Genomic DNA, 12,900 nt, shown 5'->3' on the forward strand with positions numbered 1-12,900 from the left:
CACTCTACTGTATCTGTACAAAACATAATCAGTGCTTTATCACATTCATACACCGATGTATTGGTACCGGTATCGAAAATTTTTGAAAGATACCCAGCCCTAGATGGGATCCACATCTGGGTCAATGAGGGGTTCAGTGTCTTGCCCAGGAACCCTTCAACATGTGACTGCTGGTGGAATTGAACCCCCAACTCTTGCATTGGAGGATGACTGCTCACTCAGCTACAGCGGCCCAAAGTACGTATGCTACTTCCCATTGGGGTAATGAACCCCGGTCTCCGGATGATTTTCTGCCAATTTCTGGTTCAGATTGTCACTTTCTCTCATTTATTTCAACCGATTTAGGAATATTTTGACCACCTTCGTTGCAACTTTGACTTTCTAAAGATTCTTGGCCAATGGAATGAATTTCTTCTGGTGCCGTCAGAACTTAAAAAAGTTCTCTAACGCCAGTGGTGACTGCGGCTCCCACAATAAAACCTAGAGCAAAAAAAGGCATTTTTACAAATGTCCGAAAAACGCGAAGGAGAAAAAAAAATTCAGATGCATTCTGTGCACTTTTCCACTAGATAACTTTTCATGGTGGTGTGCACATCTCGTCCGTGAGGGTGGGGACAACAATGAGCAGAGACGTTGGTTACATACTGTAACCCCAGATTCTATGAGTATAGGCATAGCCCTTTAAGAGCTGTCGCTAGTGGGTTTTATCCCATCATGCAAAGCATTACACTGAAAAGTATTGTCCACGCCCACCTGCTGTTGGGCCCCACCTGGTCCGTATAAATTATGTTAAAAGCGGGTAATCCGCTCCCAAATAGCTTTTCCCGGGGAAGGGAAGATGCTGAAAAAGGGGCCGTGAACCAACCTATTCACTGCTGAACAGTATGAATAGATTAATAATAACAAGTGAACTGATTATTAATCAAATGAAATGATAGGTAACATTAGTCATGAACTGATTAGTGACAATAGAACCAAAATAACAGTCACAACTTGCAACAGATAACATCTCACACTGTAATGCTTGCAGTCAGATGTGAGTTTAAACGGGGTTCCATGAAACAACAATATTCATTCTGTTAAAACACAAAGTACAGAATGTGTCATGGAACGAGCCATCACATCACGTAAATAGAAGCAAATAAATGAGCAGGGTGTTGACCACGCGGCCGCAGTGCAAATATCCTGCATTGTTATACCATTATGCAAAGCAGTCGAAGATGCAGTACCTCTGGTCGAGTGCGCCCTGAGGTTGACAGAAGGCTCTAAATCTGATGCTCTGTAGGCTTTAGAAATGGCCTCACACAGCCAGTGTGACAGGTGCTGGGTGGATAACGGCCGACCTGCAGATGCATCTCTATAATGCACAAACAAATGTTGCGTTTGACACATTGCAGCTGTGCGCGCTATGTAACACGTCAACGCCCGCACAGGACAGAGAAGATGGAAAGATGCTTCTTCTTCTGATTTGTGGGGGGGAGGGAAAACCCCTTCCAACGATATTGCTCTTGATTTAAAAGAGCTTGTGATGTTTTTAGGCATAAAAGCTGGATTCGGTCTTAGATCAGCTGAGCTGCCGTCAGCCTGAATTCTGAGTCTTGACGGAGCGACAGAGAGGGCAGATAAATCACTCACCCTCTTAGCGGATGTTAAAGCCAGCAGCAGGGCTGTTTTAAGAGACAAGAATTTAATTGGAACTTGATCCAGAGGCTCAAATGGAGCTTTGATCAGGGCTTGCAGGACCAGTGTTAAATCCCACTGTGGAACAAGTGGGCGTGAAACAGGCCTGCGTCTCTGTACACCTTTTAAAAAACGCTTCATCAGCAGATGATTAAAAGCTGTTCTGTTCCCGAAAACCTTCGTGACAGGAAGAGATGGCTGCAGCTTACGTTTTAATCGTGCTGAACACCAAATTTCTGTCAATCAGCTGCTGCAGAAAGGACAGCATGTCTCCTAGTGGACGTGAGGTGGCCTCTACACCTTTCTCTGTACACCAGCGCTGAAAAGCTGTCCACTTTGATGTGTACAGTGCTGTGGTGGATGTAGCACGTGAATCCTGGATTATGCGCACTAGATCTTGCAGGAGACCCATCCTCTCTAATCGGATCCACTCAGCGGCCAGATCCACAGGTGTTGGCCTATTTCTGGGTAACTCCTGATCGCTCCTCCCGCCAGGAAGAGAGTGTCCTCCCTCCACGGCAGTTTCCACGGGCGCCCCGATAACAGGCTTTGTAGAACTGGGAACCATGGTGCGTTCACGCGCTCGAGAGCCACCAGGAGAGCTGTCAATCTCTCCTCCTGAACTCGGTTCAAAAACCATAATATCAGAGGAGGTGGGGGGAACGCGTAAAGAAGCGTTTTGGCCCATGGTCTGTGAGCAAAAGCATCCAACCCCAGCAGTGGTTCGTCTCGCGGGCTTAGTGAAAACCATAGTTGACACTGAGCGTTTTCTCGTGTCGCAAACAGGTCCACAGCCGCTTTGCCAAATTTCTGCCATGTCTGGGCCATCAGATTGGGGTGGAGGGTCCAGTCCCTGTGATGCGGATCGCCCCTGGACATCACATCTGCCCCTTTGTTTAGAACACTGTGGATGTACACTGCTCTGATGGAGAGCAGATTTTGGTGTACCCAACACAGTAGTTTTCTCGCAATGTGTAACATTTGGGCTGAGAGCACACCCCCTGCCGGTTTATGTAAGCAGCAGTCACCTTGTTGTCTGTGTGAATCAAAATATGTTGATTCTGCAGCACAGGAGCAAAGTGTTGAATCACATTCAGAACCGTGTGACACTCCAGAACATTTATATGAGCTGTTGTGTGATGAGGCCACAGCGCCCCTACAGCTCGAGATAGGCATGTCCCCCCCCAACCTGACAACGACGCGTCTGTGAAGACTGACACGTGTGACGTAGGTCTGCTGACGGGGACTCCCTCCGACAGAACCAGGGGGTTTTCCCAATGTCGGAGGTCTGTTCTCACGGAGGGAGGAACAGTGATCATCCATCTCTTTTGCTTTACCGGGTCCACGCGCAGACGAGCAAACCATCTCTTGAGGCGTCTCATGTGTAGTAAACCCAGCAGGACCAGTGTGAGATGACGACATCGTTCCTAACAGCTTCATGATGGAAATAGCTGTTACTACTCTGCCCGGTCTTACGTGGCGGACCTGGACTCTTAGAGTGTCGATTCTCGTCTGTGACAAACGAGCCCTCATGGTAGTCGAGTTTAGCTCCACTCCCAGATAAACAATCATCTGGGCCGGGAGAATCTAGCTTTTTTTCCAATTTATGGTGAAGCCCAGATTTAGCAGGTGTGACGTCAACACCTGAGCCTGCGCCGCTGCTTCCCGTCTGGAGCGTGACAGCTGCAACAGGTCGTCTAGGTAAAACAAAACTCTCATCCCTGCTCTGTGTAACGGTTATAGGGCCGTCTCCACACACTTTGAGAACGTACGAGGCGCGAGGGAATAACCAAACGGCAGCCTGTTGTACTGGTATTGCATTCCTTGGAAGGAGAAGCGCAGAAATTTTCTGTTTTGGGATGATCGTATGTGGAAGTAGGCGTCTTTCAGATCGATGGAAATAAACCAGTCGTTTCTCTGGATGTTGTCCAACAGTTGTCTGGTTGTCAACATATGAAAAGGTCTGTCCACGATCGCCTTGTTGAAAACTGACAGGTCCAAAATCGGTCTCGTTCCTCCAGTCCATTTTGGAACCAGGAAGTAACGTGAGTAAAAACCTGTGTTTTCCTCTCCTTCGGGAATCCTGGAGATTACCTCCTTTACCAGAATTTTTTGGACTTTTGCATTTAGGGATGAGACCTAGTCTGGTGATGACAGAACTGTCCCTAAAACTCCTCTGAACGGAGGGGGTTGGGCTGCAAATTGCAGCGTGTAACCCCTGCTTAACAGCCTGGCCATCCATCTGTCTCCATCCATCCATCCATTCTCCTCCCAGGCTCTGATCGAGGTGGCAGCTTCAATTTCTCCTCCCCCCATTTTTTTCCTTCTTCCTGCTCTGCTCTCTGCCTGTCTGAAGCGCCTGGGTCTCATCTCCCGAACATAAATTAAGAAGATTATGGATTTGGTATCGTGGGCGTTCAACTCTATTGATGAGATTTTTTCATCAAAGCGACAAGGTCATGGGGAACCGTCATATCCAGCTGAGACTCACGCTGTGGGGTACGTCATGGATTTGTGGGGAGTGTGGCAGATGATGTGCCTCTCTGTTCTGTCTCAAGAAGATGTTGAAGACGTTTACATATTTGGACTTATGATAGCAGGGACTCTGCTTTTTGGCATCGGCGGGGCTCTGTTTTATTGACTTTTGAAGAAGACATGGAGAGCAGTTTTGGCCATGGAAAAGCTTCCGAGTCAGTGTGAAGGTCTGGTACTCGCTGTGGGAACTTTAAATCGTCTGGTCTGCGAGCTTAACCGTAAGGTGGAGGTGATTGAGAATCGCAGACCACCTGCGGCTTCTGGGACTCGTCAGCGTGGTGGGTTCGACCTTGAAGGAGATTCATAGCATGGATCAGTGAAACTAAATTCCACAATTAGGCTTTTTCGGAACCAGAACGCCCAGATGGACTCAAGGCTGAAGAAAAAAATCTGTCTGCCTGAAGAAAAACAAAAATCAAGCTTATCTAATCTGACTCCCAATGGCCTCGGAGATGGGCTGACTATCAAATTTCTCCTGGGACATGAGTACCCAAGGACAAAAGCTTCATCTATCGCACCCCCTCGAGAACTCTCTGTGCAGGCTTATCAGAACTGCTGGCTGAAAACAACATCTTCAGAAACTGTGGCTGATCTGAAAAAAAAAAGCTCATGGACAAATCTCAACACCTTGATGTCAATTGCAAATGTAATCATGTTTTAATTGTGCTTGCTGGTAGAGTTTTTTGATGTCTCAAATCGTGTCCTGATAGACAAGATGTGAAAGATCTTTTTTTGTAATACCACTATCTACCCTCATGTTTCTCCCCCTTTTCCTATCTAAGATTATTATCTGATAAGGATAAAATGGCCGCACTCTCCTGTAGTTGCAGCTTCGTGCACTCGGCCCATCTTTCGGACGACTGTACGTACATATTCGCGTTGTACCTCGGTGCAGTTCCAATAAAGTTTATTCTGATTCTGATTCTGTCTGGCAAGCATGTTCGCAGCCACTCCGCGTAACATTCGTGGAGTGGGCGCGCGTTTAGGTGATGCGTCATGTTTTTTACGGATGTCAGCCAGTCTATCGCCTCGACCGCCGTCATGTGCCGCAGAAGTGTGTTCCACATGACCCAAGGCGAGGCTTCCTCGAAAGGGCTCTGAGCGCGCCTCTGTGCCGCGCTCGGGCTACGGGTCCACATTCATGTCTATGTGGACCGGCGTGTGTTGAGGAGAGGCGTGTGAAAACTGTTGGCGCCGCAGGAGCATGCGTTTGACACCACTGCGGTGAGACGCGTGCCGCTCCTGCTGAGAGCGAGGTTCTTCACTGGGCTCGTTCTGCGGTCTCACATTTATGCTGAAGTGAGCGGCTGAGCACTGAGAAGCGGTGTGCGCGCCTTCATAAACGCCGTGCCGTTTGAGTGAAGGCTGCAGGCGCAGCGGAAGCACACGTTTGCTTCGGTGAGGCGCGTGCCGCTCCTGCTGAGAGCGAGGTTTCTCACTGGACCTGTTCTGTGGCCTCACATTTATGCTGATGCGAGCCAGTGAGCGCTGGAGAGCGGTGCGCGTGCCTTCATCAACACAGCACCATTTGAGTGAAGGATGCTCACGTCGCGGGAGTGCGCATTTGACACCGCTTCGATGAGAAGTGTGCAGCTCGGGCTGAATACGAGTTATTCCACTGAACACGTTCTGCGGACCGCATTCGCTTTCGACTGTTGTGTCATGTGAGCGTCTCGTCTTTATTTTGGAGCAACGGTGATTCTGAAAAAACTTTTTTAAAGACACCGGCTCGTTTTGTGTGGAGGATGTGTGTGCAGCCACTGTGAGTTCATCCGAGCTGACAGACTGGCTAAAAACAGACACTTTAATCATTGAATGATGTTCATGTTTTATTTCAGAGCATATGTCATTTTTACACACACCCTCCACAGACCGTCATTTTTTGAATCTTTTCTCCTATGAGCTCTGCGATTTGTTGGCCCAGGGCGCCGCCTGTTGGTGATCTCTGGGAAAACGCTGAACTGCCGGTTGCTGGGATGAGGAGGGCTGGTCTCTGACGGGCGGGGCTGGCGGTGGAGCGGAGCGAGAAGACGCTGCTGCGGCCGTGGAACGTCGTTGTTGTTGTCTCTGCTCACGACGATCCTTCCAGCGGGCCGGGGGGCGGGATGAGACGCGCGGCTTGATCTGGTGGCGCACAGTCTCTGACACCTCCTCCGACTTTTTCGAGGTTTCCAGCATGGCCTTGAAACTGCTCCCGAACAGTGCGTCCATCATGATGGGGCCCTCCATCAGGTCTTTGTGCAGGTTTTCCGACAGAGAGGGGGAGTGACGGAGCCAGGTGGACCTCATTGTCATCCACGCTGCAATTCAGGATAGGCAGACAGCAGTAGAGGCGCACATGTTGAGGATGACGTCAGATGCCTTGCAAAAGGAGCTCTTCGTCTCCTCAGGCAGATCTGCGGTCTCCAGCCTCTTGGAAACGCTGTACGCCAACAGCGCCACGTTGTTGTTTGCTGCGGCTGCCTTGAACGCACACTGGTGAGCTCGATTGGAGAGCGTAGTCACCGTCTGGTCATGTTTCCCAGGAGGGACAGGATGCTGCTCCAACCTGGACAGCTTCACTCCGAAAGCTTCCGCCAGGCTTGGCTCCGGGGGGGTACCGAGGGAAAGTTCTGCTCTGTGAACCCCTCCACTCTGGTGATGGGAGCGAAAATGGAGACGGGTGCCCTCAAATTACCAGGACCGGACGCTGCCTTGTTCCAGTAGGACGCCACTGCTGGAAAACGGGGCCAGATGGGATCAGGATGGCGAGCCAGAGTGGAGCCAAACCTTCCCGCTAGATCATCCGATCTGGGTGGGGGGAGGAGAGGGACGGAAAGTCCCTTCGTGTCAGCAGCTTCCCGGATAATGTCGGGCAGCTCCAAGAGGAGGGCACCGACGGCAGGGAGCGATGTGGCCGTTGAGGCAGGAAAGCCCAGAGGGAGTGAGCATCTGCTCGGCCCCCCTCGTTCCAACACTACGCTCTCCGGGAGGGAGCGAGCATCAGGGCTGCTGCTGACGTTGCCTGTCCCAGAGGAACCATCCGATTCGCTCCGAGTCGAAGAAGTCGATTGCATCGTCCAGCGAACATTCTATGTTCGTCTGTCTCTCCTTCCTGTCCTCTCAACCAGCCGGTCAAAGCAGATGGCCGCTTGTCCTGAGCCTGGTTCTGCTGGAGGTTTCTTCCTTTTAAAAGGGAGTTTTTCCTTTCCACTGTTACCACTGTGCTTGCTCAGGATGGGAGACTGCAACAAAGCCAAAATTCAACTTGTCTGCTGGATTCCTTAGAGAACTTTACTAATTGGCTTTTATGTATGTGAATGTTTATGTAAAGTGCCCTGAGACAACTTTGTTGTGATTTGACGCTATATAAATAAACTGAATTGAAAAATTGAATTGAACAGTCTCCCGCCACGGACAGGCAGTCCTCGACATTAGCCTTAAACAAGGCTGCTCTCCTCTGCCTTTCCTCCGGAGGAAGGAGGTCACAGAGGTGGCAAGAGGAGGCGCGGGCGACGTGGCAGGGACCCAGGCATCCTTCGCAGGTGTTGTGCCAGTCAAAACTTAGCAAGTAGCCGGTCTTGGAGAATGGATACAGGTGGATGGTGTTGGTGCTGGACATCTTGTTGAAGGTCAGTGCTATTAGCTTGCTGAAGTAAATTGGGAGCCGATTACCCGCTCTTAACGTAATTTATACGGACCGGGTGAGGCCCACACAGCAGGTGGGCGTGGACTAAACTTTTCAGTGTAATGCTTTGCATGATGGGATAAAACCCACTAGCGACAGCTCTTAAAGGGCAAAGCCTATACGAAATAGAACGTCAGAGCACCGCGCTGTTTGGACCGACCCGTGAGTTTTGGGGGGGGGGGGGGGTGTTCGGGCGGGTATCCAGCATGAGGGAAGAGGCGCCTTTAGTATTTTAGCTAGTGCACCTGTATAGAGCTTTAGAACGTGACGTCACTGTGTCCGCTTGCTAAAAGCTACCTACGTCATTGCCGACGGGGTGGGGGGGGGGGGGGGTGGGGGGTGGGGGTGGTGTTGAGCAGGAATGCGCGCGCGCAGTTCGGCTCGGTATGCAGGGTGCCCCGCTTATGTAATGGTTGGGGGAACACTTGACTTTTAAATATTGGACTTAATAGAATTAGGAATTCATTAATAGAATTTCGCTTATGGTTACTAAACACCACTAAGCACATCTGTCCTTACGAGATGCAATAAATTTTGGGGTGCTTGAGCACTCCAAAAAGAGGCTAAAATTGACACTGGCTCAGATGTCCTGGTCTGGGTGGGATAATTTATGCTGACCCAGTTAAAATGAGCAGACAGGTCACCAGATGGAGTGTCAAACCCCCCCCCCCCCACACACACACACACACACACACACTTTACATACCCTCTTCAACCAGCATTTCCATGTTTTCTCATGGGGGTTCAGCCATATGTGACTTAATAACATACTGATCTGTGGCTGGTGTTTTTTAGTTTGTAGAATGAATGGGTGGCATCTCTCTGTATGACTTGTAACATAATATTTTACTTTAAATAAATCAAATTAACCTTAAAACCTAAAAAAAAGTACAATAAGGTGAAGAGAGTCAATCCTCAAAAATGCTCCAAGAGGTCAAATTATTTCACTTTATTGTCAAGGCTGAGGAGAATCTGAACTAAACTGATATGAATTGATTTTTTTCTTTTTCTTTCGGGTGGCTTTTCTGACTTATACACTCTTCAAGTATGTCATCCTAATAATTCTGCACTGTCTGTCTCATTGTTTTCTCATTTTCTAAAAGGAATAAATATTGAAAATATGCACTTTTGCTCAAATGAACAATTCAACTAAAAATCAAAACGTGTTTATGAGTCAAGCCAAGTTTGGAAGTCACATTGAAAGATTCACGTTCTCTTTCGTTTTTGCTACAGTCCGTGAATGAAATAATGAGAAATGCAGAAGGGAGCTTCTCCCTGCTGCAGTGCACACAGGAGCTAAATCATTTTAAATTATTTTATTTTAAATAAGCAATCCGTGGCTCATCCATCAATCAGCCAGTTGTGTGTCATGACCCCTCTTACTTTGATACACCGCGATAGAGCGAGTCCGCGAAAGTCGAATCGCGAAGTAGTGAGGGACTACTGTACATGAAATCATCACTTAGTTGAGAACCATGAGCTCTACAGGGATGAATGAGTATTTAAGTCTGTTCGTCCTACATCTGAGCAGCAGATACCAGCGTCCAGATGGAAGCAACCTGAACTCACCATGGAGTGGATGATCAGGATCTGCCAGAATCATCCTGGCCTTGTTAACTGACCTCATCTTGTGTAGGTCAGTTAGGTTCTGTAGGGCTATGCTTTGCTGCACATCCTGACAATCCCCGAGAGTTTGTTCCTATTTTTGCAGTCAAAAGTCCAAACCGACGTATAAAAGTGAAAGTTAAGAGACTCATGAAGAAAACGTTCTCGTAAAAGTAAAATCAACATTAAAACCACAAGAGCCTCTGATAAGATTCTTCTTAAGTTCTTCTTTGTATCATTTTTAAACTAAGCGCTGCTTTTTCCATCATTCCCTTCAAAGATATATTTCTGTTTGAATTGATCTGTTCCCTCCAGCGCTTCTTCTGAGTGCGATTCAGGATGTCGAGCGTTAGTGAAGTGCTATGGTGTTTTAGCTTCACACCTGACAGACGTCAGGCTAGCTTTAGTTGGTGTCCAGATTGAAGTTCTAGAATTGCGCCGCTCGGAGTGGCTGCATGTTGGAGTAGCTCTGTTGCATTCATTTGGATTTATTGCTTTTGAAAACTTTAACCCCTCTATTTTCTGGATGTAAATCACATTTTTCAGATGATTCTTTCCTCTGGTATCAGACACTGTGCAGCTGGAAGGGTTTTTTGCTGAAACCTTTTTACTTTTGGGAATTTATGATGCGTAACCATGGCAACAAGGTGTTTTTAACAACCAGGAGCAGCTGATTAACATCTCAAAAGCTCAAAAACCTCAACTACAGCCCCAAATCCCAAATGAGTTGAAAAGGAGGCGCCCTGGACCATTTCCCGTCAACCTTGTGGCGGTGATCGTGTACTCGACCACCAAAATCCTGGACTTGGTGGAAAACTCGGCTCGTGACAATGGAAGGACCAGGATCATCCCCTGGCACCTTCAGCTGTCTGTCAGTGGTGACGAGGAGCTCGGCACACTGCTGGGAGGAGTGACCATCGCTCAGGGAGGAATTCTGCTCGGCATTCGGGCTGTCCTACCCAGGAGGCCCGCCAGATCTGACAGCCAGCTGTATCCAGGTGGACAGATCACTATCTGTGGCCAGATTTTTCTGATTTGCAGCAGAAGATCCTTCCTGCCCACAGCATCTATAACTCTTGAATGGAACCAGGATGATGATCTATGACAACACTTAATTTCCCTCTGAGATTAATAAGGTATTTTTGAAATGAATTGAATTGAATGTACACGGTTGACAGTCGAGGGGCTACGTAGGTGCTTTTTGCTCACAAAACATCTGGATCGTCTCTCTTGGAGCTCCACATTCATATCGTTTTTATCGTTAGAATGAATATCCGCAGCTTCTTGTGGTGAGCTGCGTTGATTTATTTATTTATTTATTTATTTTTTGGCTTGACAGCAGTTTTGTTGTGAGCAACACGATGTTCAGCTTTTATGTCTGACTCGTTCAATATTCTCCACACCTGCACGATCACATTCAGATCCCTTAAATTCACACAATGGGGTGTTTCTTTAAGGTGATTTTTGATACTTAAATTTAACTGTTGCAAGTTTTAAAAAGTCCTTTTTATTATTTTTTATTATATGCAGGTGGAAAGTCGACCGAAATACTATGGAAGAGAGTAAGTTGCCTTCCTCTGTTTGCAATTCACACGAGCCATGCCTTGTCAATATAACTGGAGCATTTACCTTAATTTTGTTTCATGAAATCAAACTTGTGTGTGCGTCCAGGTTCCACGGAAAGATCTCGAGGGAAGAGGCCGACCAGTTACTGAGTCAGGCCGAAGGCAGCTACCTCATCAGAGAAAGTCAGAGACAACCGGGCACATACACTCTGGCTTTAAGGTTTGCTTGCGTCTGATTATCTTTGAAAGTTTATCAAATTCCCAAAGAATCATCGCCTTCTCTCCTCCCAGAACAAAGGAGTTACTATTCTGCTTTCTCTACTGAAAAGGTAGATTTGATCCAATCTAATGCGCTGAAACGCCAAAGTTGAACAAACAGATGAGAACATTTTTGTGTTCTGGTAATTAAAATGACTGAGTTTGAATGAGTTTGGTGGGTTAGTAGAGAGAAAACACATTTGATGTTACCAATTTGATATATGAACTAGAGCCTGACCGATATGGAAATTTTTTCTATCACCGATAGCAATATTGGGAGGGGAAGGCTAATGGCGATAACCAATATATTGCCAGAAATTTTTTTACTTTGTCCATCCCCAAGAATCTAAATACCATATTTTCCGGCATATAAGTTGCAGTGTTTTGCATAGATTTGTCAGTCCTGTGACTTATATGCGTATTGTTTTTCCATATTCATAATGCAATGTTTGACGCTTAAAATTTTGAAGAACTGCAACAGCGAGTCCTCCCGCGTGTGCTCGCTTCACTCAGCTGGTGCATGCGGAGGAACGATGGAGAGCAAACAGGTCTCACTTGTAAATGAGGCTTCGAGGCTCAGTGTGATTTATCTGTATAAATAAAGGTTGAATTAAAAAAAAAAAAGCTAGCGGCTCCGGACGCGATGGATGGATAGATAGATGGATAGATGGATGGATGGATGGATGGATGGATGGATGGATGGATGGATGGATGGATGGATGGATGGATGGATGGAGCGAGCGAGCCCAGGCAAAATGAAATTGTTTTGACCATTAAATAAACGCATAATAAAAGTGACGGGTCAGCGGGGACGCAAAACAAATTCAACTTAAACGCCGAAGCCGCTTATATATGTTTTTTTCCTCTTCATGATGCTTTTTTTGACTGATGCGACTTATACTCCGGAAAATACGATAAACATCTACTTTTAAGCCTGTTTTAAGACTTCGCATCTTGAAACAGTCTTCCTAACGTGCATTCAAATGTTCTCTCCTACACTATTCACCATGAAATTATCAAATGTATAACTGTATGACTACAGCAGCATTAGTTTTTTCATTGCAAAGTTGAGATTTCAGACAAACCATGCATTTCATTGAAGACGACAAAGCTAACATTACTAACGCATATATATATATATATATATGCGTTATATATATATATATATATATATATATATATATATATATATATATATATATACTTCTAAGGTAGATTTATTGTTCTGGATAAAGTTTTACAAGGTAATACAGTAGTCCCTCGCTACTTCGCGGTTCGTTTGTTGCAGACTCACTCTATAGCAGTTTTTCAAAATAAGACTGGCCACTACACAGAACGACTGCTTGATGGATGAGCCGCACCATCGGCATGGAATTTAAAAATATATATATATTTTAAAGTATTTAGCACCTGCTGCACCTGTGTGCAGCCCAGAGCTGCAGAATAAACTTCCTGCTGCAGCTGATCAGCTGCTCTCCGTGTCAAACGTGCAAAGTGGGAGTGGCCGAGAACGCTTGCAGGTGCATGAGAGCAGAAGAGGCAGGGAGCTGAAATAATGACATTCTGTGCTGTTTTAGAGCATTTAGAGTT

The 12,900-nt window shown here is 46.8% G+C and overlaps 1 protein-coding gene across 1 annotated transcript in view; it reads left to right on the top strand.

Annotated features, from left to right (window-relative positions):
- The window catches only part of LOC119428804 (N-chimaerin), a 61,917-nt gene that overhangs the window by 24,548 nt on the left and 24,469 nt on the right, over positions 1-12,900 (top strand). Inside the window, exons 5-6 of the mRNA XM_037696487.1 lie at positions 11,018-11,049; positions 11,159-11,272. Coding sequence (XP_037552415.1) covers positions 11,018-11,049; positions 11,159-11,272 — 146 coding nt within the window. The remainder of the gene's footprint in view (positions 1-11,017; positions 11,050-11,158; positions 11,273-12,900) is intronic.

Source organism: Nematolebias whitei, chromosome 23 (assembly GCF_014905685.2).
Source record: "Nematolebias whitei isolate Nwh7 chromosome 23, NemWhi1, whole genome shotgun sequence".
NCBI lineage: Eukaryota > Metazoa > Chordata > Actinopteri > Cyprinodontiformes > Rivulidae > Nematolebias > Nematolebias whitei.